The sequence below is a fragment of the Diuraphis noxia genome, unplaced genomic scaffold (assembly GCF_037042655.1).
Source record: "Diuraphis noxia isolate RWA-SAM2 unplaced genomic scaffold, SU_Dnox_SAM2 contig0004, whole genome shotgun sequence".
Classification (NCBI taxonomy): Eukaryota; Metazoa; Arthropoda; class Insecta; order Hemiptera; family Aphididae; genus Diuraphis; species Diuraphis noxia.
In genome coordinates, this window is record NW_028301714.1 from 11,938,924 (window position 1) to 11,960,548 (window position 21,625).

The 21,625-nt window shown below is 28.5% G+C and overlaps 2 protein-coding genes across 3 annotated transcripts; both read right to left on the reverse strand.

The window, feature by feature from the left end:
* Nucleotides 1–1,581: 1,581 nt before the first annotated feature.
* On the reverse strand, nucleotides 1,582–14,378 carry LOC107166588 (uncharacterized). The gene is made up of 6 exons (XM_015515318.2): nucleotides 14,245–14,378; nucleotides 5,307–5,503; nucleotides 4,208–4,349; nucleotides 3,300–3,445; nucleotides 3,131–3,215; nucleotides 1,582–2,818 (listed from the first exon to the last, which is right to left on the reverse strand). Exons 1-6 carry the CDS (start codon nucleotides 14,293–14,295, stop codon nucleotides 2,771–2,773), a joined length of 669 nt encoding a protein of 222 aa, XP_015370804.1. The 5' UTR covers nucleotides 14,296–14,378; the 3' UTR covers nucleotides 1,582–2,770.
* An 85-nt stretch (nucleotides 14,379–14,463) lies between these two features.
* On the reverse strand, nucleotides 14,464–20,163 carry Gtpx (phospholipid hydroperoxide glutathione peroxidase Gtpx). Of its 2 annotated transcripts, XM_089226340.1 has the most exons (7): nucleotides 20,061–20,163; nucleotides 19,137–19,423; nucleotides 17,692–17,816; nucleotides 17,479–17,623; nucleotides 16,428–16,573; nucleotides 15,223–15,307; nucleotides 14,464–14,739 (listed from the first exon to the last, which is right to left on the reverse strand). In XM_089226340.1, exons 2-7 carry the CDS (start codon nucleotides 19,194–19,196, stop codon nucleotides 14,707–14,709), a joined length of 594 nt encoding a protein of 197 aa, XP_089082466.1. In that variant the 5' UTR covers nucleotides 19,197–19,423; nucleotides 20,061–20,163; the 3' UTR covers nucleotides 14,464–14,706. The 2 variants fall into 2 exon arrangements, with proteins under 2 accessions (XP_089082466.1, XP_089082465.1); XM_089226339.1 differs by lacking the exons at nucleotides 19,137–19,423; nucleotides 20,061–20,163 and adding an exon at nucleotides 17,962–18,115.
* Nucleotides 20,164–21,625: the final 1,462 nt, after the last annotated feature.

Here is a 21,625-nt window from a genome sequence, read left to right on the forward strand (position 1 = left end):
TTCACAACCTTGTTTATAGAAGTACTTTTATGGTTTAAAACCGGCTTACTAGTATGATTCTCAATTTGCAATTTACAGTGCGTTGTATTATTTTATTTTGTATGAAATAACTTTACCCGCTCTCACCCATTACATGATTAAATAATATACTGATGTGATTGAAATTGTTTAACATGCCTAACTTCTACTAACCGAATGATTGTTTCTATAATAAATATTCATAACCTACAAGTAATATGTTTGAATCTTTTAAAAATAAAATAAAATGTAATATTTTTATTTATTAATTCTTATACCTTATACATGAAAAAAATGCTTATTGCAACGTGAAATAAGTAATTACCTACAAGGAACCCATGTGCAGGAAGATTTAATTTTAATTACCTATAAAATGCTCTTTTTTATTTACATGGGTCTGTTTATTTTATCAACATACAATAATAATAGCATATGATTGATATCTGATTACAATCCATAGTAGAATTGTAACAATTACAAATTTACAAGTTTACAACTTATAAAACTGATCATTTCAAAAATGTAGATATTTTTTTATGACTATATTATTGTTAACATTTTAAGCTTTATTATAAGAGTTTTTCTTATGTTAAGAATATTTAAAATTTTGTATGATATCTATTACCTATATTATGTTTGATTGATCAGTTATTTAGAATTTAGATTATAATTTATATAAACATAAGTTTACCCATCGGCGAAACTAGACATTTGAATAAGCGGGTCCTTGAGCTTCAGGTTTTTTAGTGATTTAACAGGCCTAAATTTTTTAAACAATTTTTTAGGATGCTACTTTTGACATAAAGGGTATTAAAGACCCAAAGAATGCCCCTTGGTTGCACCAAAGAGTACCTATACTTACTATCCACAAGTTTCAAAACATTTTATAAATATATATATATATGTAGTAAAATATTCTATAAATTATTAAGAAAGATAATAAATCTCATCGAGTATAATGTGTTAATTATTAGATTGCATAATATATACTTTGAGATGGTACTATTTTAAGTTGTATGCTTATAATATTCTTTCTTGCTAATTAATCGCACTTTCAAACAACTGTTTTTTTCTTTCAAAAAACAAATCATTTGAAAATATTTCAGTAAAGCTATAAGGTACCTAATAAGTATGTAAAAGTTTAATACAAATTAAAAATCCATAAACAATTATTTGTTTTATGTAATTATTTTTTTAGTTAGAATTGGTTTGCTTGACTTTACATATTTCAAAATAGCTGTTTATAATTTATTAGGAATAACTTGCTTTAAGTGACGATTTTTTCGAGTTTTGTATCCACCTAATATTTGAAGTTTATGTCTTTCACTGCAATTCATTTGGTTTTCATCGATTCTTTCTAGTCACATGACCACAATTTTGTGATTCTTTTGTTGTTGTTGACTGTTGTAGGCACGAAAGTCGTGTTATTAATTATATTTTATTACAAGCTCGTTTAACATTTTATTTAAAAGACTAAAAGCAGCTAAATAACTGTTTTTTTTTTTATTATATATGGAACAGGTCCGTGGCTGCTAGGCCATTGGACATAAAGTACAATTTACGAAACAATACAATACATATATTAAATTAAATGTATACAATTAAAGAGTAGTTAATAATAATAGTTAGGTTATATAAGATAAATGAGATAATATAAAATAACATAAAGAAGTAACAATGTATACATTATTTGATGAAGTATGAGGTATGTGAAGCTAATAATTACAATAGAATTAACAGCTGTGTTGCTGAAAGAAATTGGCAAAGCTTGTTGATGTTCGAAGGTTCCGGGCTCACCCGAAGTATAGTATAACTATAGTAAGATAACATAACTGTTGTTTTTTTTAAGTTCAATTTAATTTGACATTTAGTATACATAACACTGTCATCAGCACGATGTCTAAAATAAAGTCTATTTTAATATATACGATGTAAGTACCATACTATAGGTACTACTATTATTTTCCAATTATATGTGCCTATATAGATTATAGATACTCTTTTATCACACATGTTAGAGATAAGTAAACGTAATTTCGTTTTGTTTACTACCAAAGTTAAAAAGATATATAATATAGTATATCGTTTTATAAATGTTGTAGCCTTGAATGCATCATAATATAATCATTATTTGGTATCAGGTTATTATTTGTCATACAAACTACCATTTGTGAAATTTTATAAAATAAAACCAGAATTATGTTTAAAAACGTGAGTATTCGATATTTATTTATATATCTACTGAAAAATAAAGTCTTCAGATACCAACTTTTAGAGTTTATTGGTAAATGTTGTAACGATATGGATTTGAATTTGATTGAATCCTCTTGCAAGTAATATATCATACATTCATACATTGTTTTTTCAACGCTGACAGCAAATTAAATTTATTTGTTCGTCAGCTAAACTTAATCATTTTTATTTAATGAAATGCAACACATAATTTTTAAGCAAATCTTTTAATTATAATACGATAGTGTGATACATTTTAATTTCAAAAAAAGTCAAAATAATTATTTTAATAACTTCGTTTTAAATTATTAAAATAACGCGATAAATTTAACTTTTAACATAACAAAAGTTTAATGCTTGATTAAAATGATTGAATAATATAAAGTTTTTATATAATAACATACTACAAATTACAATTACCTATATGTAGTAAGATGGAATCTGAAAAAAATGAAAAAATTACTTCGTGTTGTAAAACCGAATAGGTAGCTGAACGATACTGAGTTAAACGCAACATTATTTAGTAACATCGTTTCTGTAACAGTGTTTGTACTAATTCTTCTATAGCCTGTTTAATCACAAAAATTCAATTCAAAAGATTAATTCAATATTTTGAATCATGATTAATATTTATTTTCACTTGATATTATTTTGTTCGATTTGTTTATTTAAAATCTGTACCTACATTATATTATGATTTAATTATTTTTTGCACAATTTTAAAATAAATATAATTTTTAACAAAAGGTATAAATCAATCACTGCTGTAATCGTTCTACTACTATTAAGTAGGGTTATTATGTTATATATTTCTTTTAAGTTTTATTTTTTATAACTAGAGAAGTATATAGTGCTCTGCTATTATAATATCAATGTTTACCTCAAAACTTTCTGTCGCAGCAAATCGTTGAACAGGACATCCATTCCTGTCTATTAAAAATTTGGTGAAATTCCATTTAATAGTTCTGAAAATTTTTTACTCGCATCACTAACTATACTTAAGTCTGAAATACAAAAATAGTGATGAATTTGGGTTCTGGCAGCATTACTTGGAATTTAAAGCGCCGGGCAATTTTGTTTTGAGAAATTTATACAACGGATGTTGTGTTTTGCCATTTACGCATATTTCCGAAAACACTTCAAATTCAGGATGTTTACTTGCAAATTTTTTGGCCTCGATATCTCCACCGAAGTTCTATTATATATACACATATTATTATTAATAACATAAATAACTCATAATTCATAATTATTTGTGTGCGTTTAAATAGCACTGTAGTGTTCGGACATAAAACAAAAATACATAGGAAATAATACGATTATCGACAAGAATATCTAATTAAACACAATCAAAAATCATTGTAACGGAGTTGATTTGTATACAAAAAATGTTAACGTCTTGTAAAAACGCTCATACTTACGTACCTAATTTATTCTGTAATTTAATTAAATATTAATTTAAATTATAATATTAATTTAATATTAATCATAAGTACCTACAATGAATTATATTCACATCATGTTTTTGATTATTTAATTATTATGTAAAATAAAATATGTATTTTATATTTTTATTTATTTTCTACAAACTCATTGTGATATTAATTTAGACTTGACATTTGCTATATAATCTATGTTTCTGCGCTGTAGATAGTGCTAAATCAATTAAGGTACAAAAGTGTTTTTTTTTTTGAGATGGTGTTTATTTGTACACAGCATACTAATAACTAAGTAGGCAGATTACAAATTTCTCCTCAAAAGCTCATTCACTCTGTTTATAGATAAAACGTTTATAAGCTGCATCAATGAATTAAACTTAGAGTTTCCAACATTTTAAACCACTTAAATACATCAGTATGCCAACAATCAATCAATAATCAAACGACAATTGATGAAAGTAACAGTTTATAATAATAAATCCAATGTGCAATTCATATATATTATATAGTCATTATACCTGTAAAAAGTCGTTGCTGGGGAATATCAGTATTTTTAAGCCACTTTCCTTGAACTTTATGGCTAATTTTGACAGATCGTGTACGTTTTGGGATGTGAAACCGCATCCGGACGCATAATTTACAATGATCAACACTTTACCACTGCAATCCGAATAATATACACATTCTATCATCGTATACAATTATTTATTATGTACCTATAATTGTATGCCTATACATCACGCAGCTATATATACTAAAATAGATATTGTTGTATAAGTCGGTCATTCAGTATGGTTTAATTATATCTGGGTGAAGGTGCGGAGGAGCTGTCGGGTTCAGCAAGTAAAAATTCTAAAAATATAAAAATGTTTAAGAAAAAACCATGTTTCATATAAAAGTTAATTTACCATCCAAGGTTCATGGGAATACGATACTATCGATACTATGTAGGTACATATGGTTTTCATTGGTTCTTCGAGCAGATGAGGTAAAAACATGCATCAAATTATCACGTTACTATTATAGCCTTAAGTAAAGAAATTATTTCTTAAAAGTTAAAACAAATATAAGAGTTGAGTACACTCAAAAACCACTCGACAGATTTTGATGAAAATTTTAAATTAGCCTTAGAGATATCAGAAAAGTTTGGAGAATAGGTAGTTTGAGCTTTGAACCAGGCTCGGAAATATACCTAGGCTACATCCAATCCACTACAGGCGAATTTTCCATCTCGGTCGATTTAGTTCACACACTACACACATTTAGCGAAGTACACTGACGCCGATTTTCTCACTAAAACCAGATATAGAGCTATATTTTTTGTTTGTTATTTTTTTCATTTGTGAATACTGCACAATTAGTATACCATATAAATATACATAATCGTATTTTTATTTCAAACCGAATGCTGATGGTCTAGACGTACTTGTACATGAACGCTTAGTTCCATATACAATAATTTGTAGGTGCAGCATATATATATTTATGCATATATTATATATATAATTGCAGTCTAGCGGTTAAAGATCGTTGATCGATCCGAAAATGTTCTGCTCTTACCGTGTGCACGGATTATACCAATTTACAAGAACCTGTAGGTTTGCGGTGCGTACTTACGCGTATTGACTCAAACAAACGTCCTGTCCGTCGGGTTTTTTTACGATGAATTCGTAAAGATTGCAGCATGAGTTCTCGTTGGAGTTTTCATCCGACGATGACGATTTGTCGTATTCGTTTGACGAATCAGGAAAGTCAACTGACGTCGGCCAGTCGAGAGGGTATCCTTGGGAATTTTCTGCAGCAAATGGCTCCGCCTGCGATGAAAATACATAAATTTAATAACCGGTTAACAAAACGTCTAAAGTATCTCTAGTTGGTATACATTTGCGAAAAATTATGAGCCAGGTGAAACATTCGTTCGAACCTATAAAACAATAACCCGTGGTATAGAATGTTATCCGATCATAGTTATTATTATACTCTCGTACAGCAGTGTTTGGAAAGAACGCATTCAAATGTGTACGTGAACGCGCCATCAATTATAACTATTATACGAACGCAAACGACTTTTTTTCGTTCAATTAACGTTCATTTGATATATCATGATATATCAATGATATATTGATATATCTAATAATATTGAAATAAAATCTTGTGGCATGGTCACAGAATAGATGACTTATCACGCCGGAACACGGTCTCAGAAGATAAGTTCGATAGTAATAATATTTGATATCTAAGGATTTTTTGGCAACATTGAACGGGTACGAACGCGTTATTTTTTCAACAAACGTGCACCTGGATGAGTTAATAGTATTGGACAATGAACGTGAACGTGTTCACTATTTTGGTGAACGTTTCAATCCCTGCAAACACTGTCGTATAGTCAAATTAGTTTCAAAACACTTCAAATATTTATCCTCAAACGTCGTTTTCATATATTAACGTTATTATGTGGGTATTAGATTCTATGGGCCATGGGGAACGAGAAATATGTGCAGGTAGATGTAATTATTTCGAAATGATAACTTACAATTTACAAATTTTTTTCTAGCCATAAATTCATAACATTTTCATTTTTAATAGCTTTGAAAACTATTAAAATGCAAGGTTACTCGTAACTCATAAGTTTCTGTATAATTGTTAGTAACAATTCAAAAATATCTAAAATACTATATTTACAATTTCGTTTTGCTATAAATTTATAAACATTTTAAAATGGCATTTTAATGACATTGGATATTCAAATGTAAATTAACGATTCTATTTATTTTTTCGTTGTAATTCAATATAATATGTTGTTTATAGAAACCAGAAACTTTTCATCATTACGTACATATAGCGAGTTTGATGAGTGTATCATATAGGTGTACAATATAGCACTATAGGCCGATAAAGGAGGTCGTGCAATGTGCAGGTGGAGATGGTGGCAGATCATCTCATATCGGGGCGCGTGCGCGTGCGTCTTCGCCCGCGGCGCAGCCAACATCTTCGCGCAGCGGGAAACTTTAACGGCCAACCGTTAAGCCTTCTACCCATCACCACTATCGATGAGACGGAGGCCGAGAAAAAAGTGGAGCGTCCTTCCCGAACGACTGCAAAGATATAATATAATCGCGTTCCGAGCTCTACGATTGGCGCGAGTGCAGCGAATTTTCACCCCTCCTGTAGCGTTTGATCTTATATATATATAATATATACACACACACAAACATAATATACTTAAGCTAAATTACAGCCGAGGGAACAAAAAAAAATAAATAAATAAAAACTATCGTACGATAGAATCCGTTTGCGATGTATCTGTGATAAAAAAAAAAAAAAAAATAATTATAATAATAAATAAATATCTAAGAATGCCGGCTTAGGTTTCGGATGCGGAGGGCTGTTGCAGTATAAGTTATAAACGACAGTGGAAGATTTACTTTTGCGAGTACATCATCGATAGTCGGTAAATAACTACCTATAATTATTATAATATTATGAGCATATGGTGCAATACTTCGGTGATCGATGTCCGCGTTGTGAGGGTGTTGAGAACGTAGACCTAGTTTTTTTTTTTTTATATTATCAACATTTTATTACAGACTGTTTTAGCCATTCTATACAGTTTCTAAACAAAAATTGTTGTCTGACAACGTCAAAATTATGTGGAAAATTCCGATATGATTGTGAGGCGGTACATCACGCATTCACGCGTATCATATATGTAAAATAAGTTGCGAGCAGCGACGCTTTCGTGCACAATTTTTTCTCCTATATTTTTAAGCCAAAAATGTTCATGGTATACAATGATGTTTAAAAATAAAATTTTCATGGCAGCGCTACACCTCGATTAGGAAAATAGTGTTGTACATTTGGCAGATACAGTTAGGTAGAGATATTTATTTATATTTCACGTTTACTTGTCTGTGTGAAATTTTTTTTCTCAAATGAAAGTTATAAAACCGAACCGCAATTTCACATGATCAGTTATAGCAAGTTTTCGTTTAGCAGCTGGTGACTATTCCCCAGATTAATCAACCACCCGCAACGATTACATATGCAATGACACGCTTCTACACGTCAACTGCAGTTGCAAATTTATTTTGAAATCACTTAAAAATTTAACGTAGAACACTCATTTTTGTACTACTCGATATTTTATTTTTATTATTAATATTATAATTACTACTTATAGTACGTTTATAATTGATAAATTTAAAAATAAAAATTGACGTGCACGATTATGAGCAATCCTCAAAGCATAATAATATTATGTATTCCCGGAAAATGTTTCTAAAATTATATCAAATAAGTTTGACCCCCCCCCCCTGGAGTACATAATATACTATTCTACTTGACAAACTTTAAAACGCATCCGTAATACGTATAGAAATGGAACTATGGATGGTTTATTTATATATAGTTTAGGGCATTCAATCGTATAATGGTAGGGGTTCAAGGTGGGGGGGGGGTGAGGAGTAGTGGTCTAACCACACATCCCCTGGTTGTAGTTACATTGCTGGGCGTTGAATATAGGTACATATAAATATATTTATTATATACATAAATATACTATATTGGTCATAATGTTTATACACAGTCGACTTTTTTTACTTGGACTACCTCTTAGTGCGGAGTCTGGAACACACATATAGCTGGTCACGCGATATTATATAGAAATTCGTAGAAAAACTGAAATCATATACGTACGTACGTATATACCTTATACCTTATATACGACGGGGTCGAATCCACCACGCAGTTGACTTTAATGTCCGTCACGCGCAACGTTATATCATATTATTATACACCGCCGCCGTGTCCAGCATGCAAACTTTTCGTAAGTCGTTTCCCTACAAGCATAATATTGGAAGTGTACCGCGCGTGCGCGAAAAGAATATGCGCTGCACGTGTAATCATCGTGTGTGGGGGAGGGAGGGATAAAATAGAACCGTATAATATAACGAAACGGCCGAAACCTATAGGTACACAGCATTGTTGACCTACACTCACGTTTCGACGTTCGATAGATAAACAAAGTGACAGAGACCGCACGACATACAAGCTATTATGCAATAGTATTCTTTTGAGTGGTATTTTTCTTTTTAGTAATATATTATTATGATTAAAAAAAAAAGTTCGACGCGCGGAAACCGAGACCGTTTTATAGCTTGTCCGCGCGGTATCTGATGACGATGTGGTCGAGCAGCACTATTATAATATATAGTCACTAACACATCAACCGGTTAAATACGTATAACATTTTACAAATTTTATAAATACGACATACACGTATATATTATGAATTATAATATTAACTACCTATGCATAGTTTCACGCAGTGCTGCATGATGGTTGACGCATTCGTTTAAATAATGCGACGCATTTTTTTTTTTTTTTTTAATGTTTGTTTGAACATGAACGGTTGGTAAAACTCGAGACACGGGGTTGTGATACTGTGCTATACTATCTATATTATGTTGACGTGAACACGAGTAAACAATAATCGAACTGTATAATGATCATATATGATGATACATACACGGTACACATCATACAGATATACACTCACTATAATTATAATATAGGTATATGTACAGTTTAACTGCATTGTATCCGATAATATGTTTCACCATCATGTTTGTTTGACTTAATGCTCACATCATTGTCATACATGTATATAAATTATGTATGTCCTCTTCTCGCCTCCTCCAGTCTGAAGTCTGAACTCACATAACTATTTGAATTCTCAACGAACATTATAGTTATTCCAATTCCAAATATCTACAAAAATAAGCACAACTGCATTATTATATCTCGAACCTCGTAATTTTAAGAAACGTGAAAAATAAATTGTCATTTACCTCTAGTTTAGATTAGCGACAACAAACTATTATATGGAGAACAAATAATAATAATTAATGTACCGACCTGCTAATAAATATTCTATTTATTATTTTAAAGCTTAATATTGGAGCACAGTTCAGTACGTTTTGAAACAAAAAATATTTATAGCTATAGCTAGGCTAGTCCGATAATACTGCAGGACTGCGATTAGAGGGATGTACGTGACAAGGTTTCTCAACGAGTGTCTACGTACGTGTTATAAATGTATGTGCAAATAATTAGTTTGTGAAAAATACAAAATCTGAGTAACTAGCTTTACTGCATAGTGCATATAGTAGGTTTTGAATTCACCTACCTACCCACTTGGTCATTTAGAAAGGTACAAAGAAAGAAATATAATTCAAAGCAAATGAGACTTTTGGGCTAGCATCTAATAAGGAGAGTATATTTTATACTATCATTATTTATTAGTATTTCTTAATTCTGTAATTTGAACTATTTAATGCCAAATTGCCGAAATTCCAAATACATCGCATATAAATATTAAAATATTGTAACTTGTAAGTATGTAGGTATAACTTATCATTTAATACCGACGTAGCAAAAAAAAAATGTAGAATAGTGAGACAGTATGTCCAACATCCATTGTTCTATTTGTACTTATAAATAACTTTAACTAAATATTTCAAAAACTTCACTCTATTAATATATAGGTAACAATGGAAGAAAGTTTCAAGTCTTTACGATAAATATTTTTTTGAATTACCTACAAAAATGTAATAATGTCCAAAGATAAAACAAAATTTACTTTCGATATTTTTTAATTTCTGTAAAAAAAACTTTGAAGAACCTTGCATTGAGTGTTCAAAGATTTTTACCAAGAAACAAAAACTATATTAATGTAGTTCAGAAAAAAAACTAACTTTATCAAATTCTCTACAAATTTATTAAAAATAGTCAAATTATATTTTCGCTTAGAACTTAAAATAGCATCAGTGGACAGTGGTTATTTATTTAGTATGACGAGTAACAACTAACGAGTAAGTAACCCTGTTAGAATGAGTGATATTATAGATAATATGAAAATCGGTAGGCTATTCGCGAGCAAAAATAAGAAAAAAGTCCGTTCAATCGTTCAATGGTATTTATTGGAATTGCAATGAACAATATTCTACCAACGGACGTTTATACAGCCGGTCGGTGTGTCGTGTGTGTACATAATATACAAATTAAATACTATTATTTATTACTATTTTAACGACAATACCCATACTGTGTCCAATGGTCATTATGTATGGGGTGGGAGGGAGGGGGGGGGGGGTGGATCATCTTCGACGTCACATAATTTTAGTTGCAATTTCATAGGTGTGCCTATTACACGCATTAATTTACCTATATCTACGGCTTTAACTATATAATATTATATTTACTTATAGATTATAACATTGTTTCTGCATTTTCTATGTTCTATGATAGTTAGGTACAATATATCATAATATTTATAATTGACAATACGGGTGTTGTTGGTAACATATATTTTAATGAGGAAGTGAACTACTTTACAGGTCGACGGTTGGCTATATACCGACGGAAGCACGTGTCGTCTTCTGTTCTAATATTCTATGTTTCTTTTTCACAAATGTGTATGATAATTAATTGTGTATAGTGTATACTGTCTACTAGTATATTACTATAGTAGTCATACACAACATACCAGCGTCCGTAGCTAGGAATTTTTGGCAAACGTGGAATTGGTTACCGTTTTAATTGATCAATTAAAATGTACGAATTGGTTCATGAAAAAAATAATTTCCAGTATACAGCTGTTCGAATTGGTTCCTGAATAAAATTACTTGTCAGTTTAACAGTATACATCTCACTGTTACAAGATTCGTGTATGTATAATCGACAATCTTATATTTTATTAAGTTTTACGATGTCTGGGAAAGTTTATAAATATAATTTTACATCTAATAGATTGATTAGTTAATGGAATTAAAGTAAAAAAAAAAAAAAATACTGAAAAGGAAAAGTTTATTGATGAAAATACATCATATACACAGAGTTTTTCGTTATAAAGAGTTTTCACTGTATTAAAAAATTGAAAGAGGGCCAAATTTCGAACCTACAATTCGTTAAAAGTGTGTGTTGTAAATTCATACCACACTAATTTTTTTCTAATATTATTTAGGTACCTATTATAACTTATTTTCACATTATTATTACTTATTTAATGTAAGTACAATTATTATTATTGAAAAATACATATGTATCGAATATTATGTATATTGTATATATTAATACTGTATATTATACTGAGCAACATTTTTAACCATGCCTATATGTATTCTAGGTAGTGTTTGAAGTATTCGATCTTATTTGAATTCTGAACAGTCCTGAGTCTGAATTAATGGGAAGGAAATTGTTTCTGGTTGAATATATCATAATAATTTGAAAAGCGAATTTAACAAGGTTGCATTATCATGAAAGCTTGCGGGAACCAATTCATATGTTACCTGTAGAAAACCCGGGAAGCAATTCGTAGTCGTCCGAATTTTTTATGGGGAGGATCCATACCTCTTTCATACTTCCTCGTTCCTCATAAAAGAATTTCCTGGTAACCACATATAGTAAAATGCATTCAATGACTGGAATTAATTTGTCTTATTATTTAAACTCTTAATATCAATAATCACAATGCATTACAGGCACTATGCTATAAATTTAGTATAATATAATAATTATTATTTATTCAGTCAAAAAATAAAAATGATTTTAAAATTAAACATTTTTAATTTTAGACGGGACTTTAATTTTACTGGACATTTATACATTTTCTACTTTGTTAAAGGGAGGGGGGTTGTACCCCTAAACCCTCCTCGTAGCTATGGCCCTGCAATGTACATATACACTGAGATTCTAGACATTATTTTGAGAATTTGTTTCAGTTATATATGTAAACATCTTTTTGTTATAATTGAATAATTCAAAATAAGAATTTTTAGTTTTTATGCATATTTTTAACTAGGTATTATAGTTTTAAAATACCTACCTATTATAAGTATAGTTACCTATAGGCTGTAAGAATAATTTATCGCACACTGTTTAGATAATCACCCGGTATTAGTATAATGTATAAATAGTAATGTTTACCTACTTATTATAATAGGTAGCTGTTTTAAATTCCACAACGTTACGCCGTTACGCGAACTTTATGTATTATTCAATCAACTGCAATTCGGTGCAAACAAACGTCAAGTATAAATTTAACGATAACAGGTGTCAGGTACCTACCTGCAGTATAATACTTATGTAGTTATGTATTATTATGTGCATCCGAGAGTACCTATTATAAAATGTTGTGTTTTTACATCTGTCTTGACTGGTTATACGTTTGCGGCAGGTGGGTTGGTCTATAATATCGCGTACCTATAGTCTTACAACAAAACTATATTATAATATAACAATCTACTTAAATATGATAGCTCATAGGCCATAGCTGTCCGTATAATATGTCATACACTCATGATACGCACCTATTATTGTAATACAAAATATTATATGAAACGTTACTATTTTCTCTTTTTGGAACGATTTCGATACGGATAATTTGGTTTGAATATTAAAAATTTAAATGTCTAAGGTAATTTCTATACCATTGTACAACTGTACCACACAGGAGTACAAAGTACCTTACCTATACTAAGTATGTATTACCGATCACACTTTTTATTCAGATTTGTAAATTGTACCTACCACCTACTACCTTACAGGCTTTTATAACTTGTTTCTAGTAAGTAACTTAAATAGTGTAACAGACGTAACAGTTATACATTTATTTAAATAGGCAGGTAGATTCATTTTTTGTCTTTAGTACTTATAGAAGGTAGATGTAATTGGTAAAAAGATAAATAAAAATGTATAAATAATTGGTTAACATACTTAGCATAAATGATATTATTAAAGCATAGTATACATTTACTCTTTGTCTTCTAAGTTATTCAATCACGGCAAAAGCTAAAATAAGTATTATTTTATTAAATTTTTAAAATAACTACCAATCAAACTATACACTATTAGATATAAGGATGGACAAAAACTGGTACAAAATTGAAATCATTTATAAATGGAATGTATAATATGATTGTAATTATAATATAAATTATAACATTTATGAAAATTATGCTGAACAATCACTAGACCTAGTTGAAATAAAATAAGTTTGAGTTACATTCATATAGACTTAAATTTTAAATTGTTTGATTTTTATCATATTGACTATTGTTGGAGTTTATTGATGTTTTAATTTTTTTTTAGATAAAGACATAATCAATGATTGTATAATATTGGTTTTTTAATGAGGAGTTGTTTTGTGTATGTAGATAATTGGATTTTGTTGGTAATTTTATAAGGTAAAATAGAAAATGTTTTTTTTTTTTTTAAATTAAGAAAAATGGGAATTCTTGCAAAATTTATCTTGTTTTTTGGTTGTAACTCAAAAATTAAAACTGTAGATACTTAAAATTTTTACTCACTAGATAGGTATCTTATTCTAATAATTCACATAAACATTATGCAAATTTTCTAAAATAATAGTTAAATTAGGTAAATAACAATAAATATATTTATAAATGTTGTGCAAGAGAAGTATTTAATCATGTAACATATTTTTATCTTCTGATATAACCCTACTATAATTCAAACTGTTATACAACTTACTTACCCAAAGTGAAATAGAGGTAAAAATTAGAAAAATACATTCTTGAACCTTCATTTTTTTTTTTTTTTATAAACGTTTAAATTATTTGTATGCTGATAACTGACAGTATTTTATGTGTAGCTACTCATTTAAACTTGATATTTATAGATTTATGCAACTGTCGAGCTGACAAAATAACAGGATACATGATTTAGTAAATAAATTGTAAATAAAAACAAACAATTGATTTGATCCATATTTAAACAAACAAAAATGCAAGCATATACATAATTATTGCTTTATATATTAAAGATGAAAATTACGATTAAACTAATAGTTTTCTAACAATAAAAAAAATAAAAAAAATTCTTAATAGCCAATAGGTATAAACATCTTAATAATGTTGTGAAAAACAAAATGAATCACTTTAATAGGATACAATTGAGATATGAAAGATTATAATTATTATTTTGATCGTAAAAGTTTTTACAAATATTTTTCCAAATTTTTCTCCAAACCCTGAAAAAATGAATAAATAATATTACAATAAAACTATAAATACTTAAGATAAACTATATTTTGTTTTTAAATACATTGAACAAAGAATTTAATTGTCTACTTGTCTTATACATAATACTCAATAAAAATTAATAAGAAATAATAATTCTAGTTTGAAAATTATTGAAGAAAGGTCATATCAAAAATATTAAAAAATAAATAGCTTTGACATAATAGTTTCAAACAATTAACTTGAAGTTACACGGAATTCATACTTCATAGTGACAATAATAAATGAGGAAGGTACTTTTTCCGAACAATAAGTACATTATGTATTTTTTAATTTGCTTTCTGTTTCTTTCTTTGTGATTTAATTTAACTCTTAGGTGCCTATTATAAATTATTTAGTTAGACTGAGGTGAAAAGCATAATGTCTAGAATAAGAATATTTTTTTTACTAAAACTTCTACTATCTAAACAAATGAAATAAACAAACTATATTACCAAAGGGCTAACATTAGCAGCATGTCTTTCAACAGGTTGTCCGTTTTTGTCAACAATGAATTTGGTGAAATTCCATTTAATAGAGCTGAAAGGTAAAAATAACAATTATTATAAAATTAAAATGTTTAAATAAATCTTAGCAATATAAGTTTACAAAACTTATATGGAATTATATTATATATTAATCATATAACAGTTAGAAAAATACTAAAAACTAAACTTTGTAAAGTGTTCTTTAATGAACAATACTTTTAAGTTATAAGAAAACATTAATATCTACCAAGTAGGTAGATATAAATTAAAATATTTTATGGTATAATTATATTAACATTTTCATTTGAATAGTATTAATTATTAAGAAGAAAAACAGTTACTATATTTATAAGTAATAAATATTAAGAGGAAAAGAAATACAAGTGTTCTATAACTTAAAGAGGGTAATTCTATAAATAAGGTTTACCTATCTGGGAATTTTTTTAACTGATTTTCTTGCTTTACAATATACCCTAATAAATATAAAATATGTCAATAAATGTTATGTATTTAAACATTTTTATTCTTAAACAAAATCCATTAAATTCCAGCCCCTAAGAATAACATAATATTATGTCAAACAATATTATTTATTAGCACTGTTTTAGATATAGATACTGGATACACTTCTATATTAAATTGCTAATAATACATGGACCTTTCTAATTTGTCACACAACAGGACTCCAGTATACCAAGATTGAAGTGAACACTAGCAGTAATACAAAAAACAGTCTTGAGACCTTGGTTGATTTTGTATCAAAAATTTCACATAAGGAACACTCGGTAGTCTTTTATTCTTATGCACTATTTTTAGAGGATCTATTTATTCTATATAATTGTGCAACCAGTTTAATATCTACAACTGTGGTTATTAGTAATATTATAATTTATACATGTTTTACTAAAATTTTTGGAAATATCATACAATTGTATCCACATAGAATTATAAAATAATTAAAATAATATTAATAATTATACTGTATTATTATGCAAAATATAATACAACAAATGTGATATTTACAATATATAAATTAGAATATATTCTGAAAAAAAGGTTTTACAAAAACAAACATCAATTTATTATTATTTCATAAACCATGCATTAAAATAAACATAATATTCAAAACTTCATTGTCAATACATTAATATAAAATTACCATATTTACTTACTCAATCAATAAACCGCCCTGTTTTGATTTCAAATATTTCCACAATGGATGTGCATCATTGCCATTGACATCGACTTTTTCAAATATGTCAAATTTAACATTTTTTTTTGCAGTAAAGCTACAAATACTATCAGAATCACCAGGTTCCTATAAAATATTTTATTATATAAGCAATATGTTAAATATAAATAAAGTATTAATATCAAGATGACAATTTTATCATTGGTCTGCGATTATCTGCAATAATTTTAAAGTGAATATGATTTTAGTTTTTACCAGACATTGACTAAGATTATTTAAATATCTGTTTACTGCTTTTTTAAATGTCATATTCAATATATTGATACATATTATGTTTACATTGCGGATATTGAATAATTTTAAGCATTGGAAGTTTATAAGAATTAACTTATATTCAAGGTTAAAAGCTGAATAAACCTAAAATTAAATTTATAAAAAAACTCTACAGATAATGGCTAGCTGATGATAAATAGTAACCCAGATGTAGGATGTTTGTCACTGGTGATAAGGACATTTTAAATGATCTATTTTTCATGCTAGTTTTATTTGAACTCACTAACAAATTTGGATATTTACTTATTAAAATATGACTTTTAAAAATGCAAAAATAACTCACATATTTTAGTACATTCAACAGCTCTTATTAAGCCTTTTCAGATAAATTAACGGTAAAAGTTGTTTAAATAAACATATTAAGATCAGTTTTTAATATCCTAATTCATATAATGGTTTATTTTAATATATATAGCTTGAAAGATTATATAAAATTCCTTATAACAATATTATTTTAAAATTAAAAAAAAATAATAATGTTTAGTCATTTAATGAATTGTGGGTTGGAATTAACCACAGGAAATGGTCAAATGAAAATTCTTAGATTCATTATATAACATAGAAATATGATTAAATTAGACCAATTAGAATATTAGAAATATTAAAATTGGGGAAATTTTACAAAAATTCTATGTTAAATTAAAATGATTTGGTTATAATGAATTTAAAAAACTCTATTATCATTGTAGTAGATTTACCTGGCCACCAAATTGATTACATGGAAACGCAAGAATTTTTAAACCTTTGTCACGATACTTCTCATCTAGCTCAACTAACTCTTTGTAATGCTTAGATGTATAACCACATTTAGATGCTACGTTAACAATGATCAACACAGAACCTCTGAGAAACAAAAATATTACAAAGATTAGTTTTTTATAAAGAGGTGGTTTCAGTATAGTAATTCATACTTGTATTTTTCCAGCGATACATCTTCTCCCTTGATGTCTTTTACTGTGAAATCATACACAGATTTGGCATTCTTCCAATCTTCAGCCATTTTGTTTGTTATGCTACTAAGACTTTTGCTCTGAAACTAATACATACAAATAAAAACCCTAGTTAATTATACAATTTTAAGTAGGCTCTAAGACTAAAATAAGTAATAACTATGTAAATAGTACATAAAAACAATAAAAGTTATTACATAACTATCATTAATACATTAATACTTTACTTACAGGCCAATTAAAGTTTAACACCAAAGCAACTATCAGTACCAATGCAAACAAAATATTACTTGTTGAGATGTTTACCATTTTATATTTAAGGTCTACTTATAGTTTGTATATTATCAGTCAACACCTTGACCTTGAATATTACTCATAGTCATTATTTATCATTATCATGTGTAGTAACATTGTATGAACTTTTATTTGTTCTGTGTTCATAGAACAATTGTTGTAGTTATATATCACATCCATAAAGATAATATATAAATATAATGTTAATTGGAAATAACAATTTATTTATTTTGCAATTTCCATATTTATACTTTTCCATTTGAATGAATATATAATTTCTACTCATTTTGAAGTATCTATTTCTAACCTTAACTATATAGGTAGTATATTTGCCACAATAATGACCAATAACGTACAATATTATGCATCAACTATGTCATACTTGTATTAATAGAAATATAATAATATATTATTCAGGTAGTAATTACTGATGAGTATAATTATTGTCGTTATTCATTGGTATGGTTCCCATCACCATAGTAACTGTGGTTTGGGTCATCTGGTAATTTACCTAACCTATACTAATAGCTTCTATAATTCTGTATAGTAAAATAATATTTTTTTATCACAGCCATTGAAGTTTTTCTTATGAAAATTTTCTAGACTAAGCAAATCGATGCCTCCGACAACTAAATATTCTCAAAACCACCAGATTATCAAAGCCAATACAATAATTTTTTTAATCGTTTATAATCCTTGCGATTAAATTATGTAGATTATATTAAAAAATTTGAACGACAATAGGTATCACGAAGGAATTACGAGTGTTGCACGGTAGTCATGAATAAAAATGGTTAGTTATTAAAGGTAATTCCCAAGAACCGTGCTGAAATTTGAGTTCGCAATGAAATTCATGGACCACTCACGAGTCAGTCGCCCTATCATCGATCAGAAATTCAGAAATCGGAAATCGGATAATGTGTGGTCCCACCCTACGACAAATGGACGTCGCGTCACGAGTGCGGTGGACAAGTCAGTTCGACCATTGCATGATAACGACGAGACCGACATAAATGACCGCCTGACGTCGAACATCAACGGCTACCTATCCAACCTACGGCACCGAAACGCCCTACGATTTATTTAAAATTAATTTCTGTGCATATACTTACGATCAACGACGAGGATACGACGACGGACGACGGCAACAATCGGCGGAACAACAGGCTCATGATAGCCGATAGGCGATAACGTCAATCGTCTTGGTATTAGACGCGTCGGCAATCTCCGACCGTTGCGCGTCGGGCGGATTTCGGAGTGTTTCGCTATCTATGTTGCGATTGTCCGTTGGTCGACGGTGTTGTCCGTGAGGTGGCGCTGCCGGTTACGTGGCGGGACGTACTTTGTGTTGAAAGTTTTTAACTGACCGACGGGTATAATAATGTTTTCACCTGTATTACTATAAAAATTATAGTTGTCATTAGGCAATTATTGATACTTGTTTGATGTTATTAATGGAAATATTTATAGAAGTGAAACATCATGAGGTGCGAGTCCATACGTGTACGAAGTCCACTCCCCACTAACAATATTATTATTAAAAAAATATTTATCAAGTTTCAACTACAAATTGTTGTCAATTAGTACAAGCAAGGACGTATAAATTCATTTTCGTCTTACCAGGTTAGTTAAACCAAATAACTAATAATATGTACCTAGGTAATAGGTTGGTAGAGTTAATTTGCAAACCAATTTTCCTAAAATTATAAGTAATTTGTTGGTAAAAGTATGAATTACTTGTGTAAAAGACCTTATATTAAATTTTCAAGTCTTAAGTGTACAAATTTAATATTTTATACTTTCTATACTACAAATATTAAATTAATTACAGTGGTTTTGTCAACATTTGTGAACTTAAAATGTTTTTAAGAAAACAAGGCTAAAATATTAGTTTTGCTTTTTTATATGTGCGCACGATAGGCCTAAGGTGGTTCTATTATGTCATCATCTAATCTTTTCTTTGTAAAAAAAAAAGAATTAATTTCAATTAAAAATTGTATTTATTTATTTTTTCCAATCCAAAATTAATATTTTACCGTGATCGCACTCTGATTTTTTCCAGTTGCTGATAGTCCGTAGGTAAAATACCAATCTGATCCGTGGTAAAACGCAAAACTAAACGACTAAATAAGACATCTATTATTTAAAGTTCACCAGTTACACAATAATTATTTACTATTCCGTTGAGTGCCGCGTTTTTGACTATTTTGGTTATTATTGTTGTGATAGTACGTGTCGTTTATTCACGGGCTTGTCTAAAAATTTGCAACTTCCGTCTTCAACAGCGTTAGATAGTGACTAAGCCACGAAACGAATTTTTTTCACTCTCCTGAAGTCCGACCGAAAACAAAACCGAGTTATATTTACCCCGTTCTTTGGACGCGGTACAATTTTTTTTGTTTCTAAGCACATAGCGCGTATAGTATAGTAGTGTATAACCTATACAATATTCCGTATTCGGTTACAAACATCGAATGATGGAACAAGAATTTACAAATCACGCTTAAAATTACCATTTATAATTGCAATTCTAACGTATAAGGCCACTTTTTAAATTTAATAAAAACTAGAATGCAATTAAAAATATAATGTGTACTTGAAAACCCCAAAAATATAAGAATTTGAATTGTTATTTTTTGTGTTAAATATTATAATTTATCATACAACATTAAATTACTATATTATAATAGGTAGGTAATATATATATATATATATATATATATTAAATAATTAAACATTGCTTGAGCGTAAAAATTTCATATAGCGGTGAAATTATTGTTTTTTTTTTGCCGATGTTTTATCTCTAACCGAGGATAAAATTACTTTTTCAATCTTGTCATTCGAAATAGTTTCACTTCCGCAGATACCATAAATTTTAACGAACATCTAAATTAAACTCTGAAAAATGATTTCTTTGTTTCCCTTTAATAGCTTCTCTGTTGTCTCATGCACGATTAATTGAATGTTCTTTATTTTATTCTCTTGATACACCTCATCATCCCAAATGTGTTATGTATAATCTTAATAACATTTCTATTATTTCATTCAATTATATTAGGTATATTATTATAATAAGTTTATCGACGAGTAACGACGATCGCTTAATTTTAAATTAATATAAAAAATACTTTTAAATTAAATAATTTTATATCGCATCAATACGAATGCGGGTAAAAAACCTCTAATATCAACTAATGATTGTTTGATTGTTAATTTAAATTAAATATACTTTTAAATTGACGAACTTATAAAAATTCACATTCATCGAAATTGTCAATCCCAAATGATTAGTATAATGATGTATTAAGTATTACTGATGCTAAAATAAAAAATAATAGTTTGTGAAATTAATCACACTCCATGATTAAAAACCAATATTGTTTAGTTTTATGTTTAATGATTATAAAATCAATTTTTAATTATCATTATTCAACACATTGCCCAATACATAAAAATTAACAAATTATTATTTTTTCTTTAATCGAAATGGATGAGTTTTACATTTTATGTCTTATAAATTCATATAAATCATCAGTTACCTATAAGTATACTTTTTTTGCCTAATTTTAGCTGATATATAATATAGTACATCAGTACCTAC

What these genes read in the sequence shown, in the direction of transcription:
- Gtpx (XM_089226339.1), bottom strand. Translation starts at nt 18,039, where the DNA reads ATGGTAAACATCTCAACAAGTAATATTTTGTTTGCATTGGTACTGATA. An exon ending in TGTTAAACTTTAATTGGCCT is followed by an intron (nt 17,817 to 17,961) that starts GTAAGTAAAGTA and finishes TGTATGTATTAG; the next exon opens with TTTCAGAGCAAAAGTCTTAG. An exon ending in CTGCTAATGTTAGCCCTTTG is followed by an intron (nt 14,740 to 15,222) that starts GTAATATAGTTT and finishes TCATTTTTTCAG; the next exon opens with GGTTTGGAGAAAAATTTGGA.
- LOC107166588 (XM_015515318.2), bottom strand. Translation starts at nt 14,295, where the DNA reads ATGAAGGTTCAAGAATGTATTTTTCTAATTTTTACCTCTATTTCACTT. An exon ending in GTTTGTTTGAGTCAATACGC is followed by an intron (nt 4,350 to 5,306) that starts GTAAGTACGCAC and finishes TTCGGATTGCAG; the next exon opens with TGGTAAAGTGTTGATCATTG. An exon ending in CCAGCAACGACTTTTTACAG is followed by an intron (nt 3,446 to 4,207) that starts GTATAATGACTA and finishes TATATATAATAG; the next exon opens with AACTTCGGTGGAGATATCGA.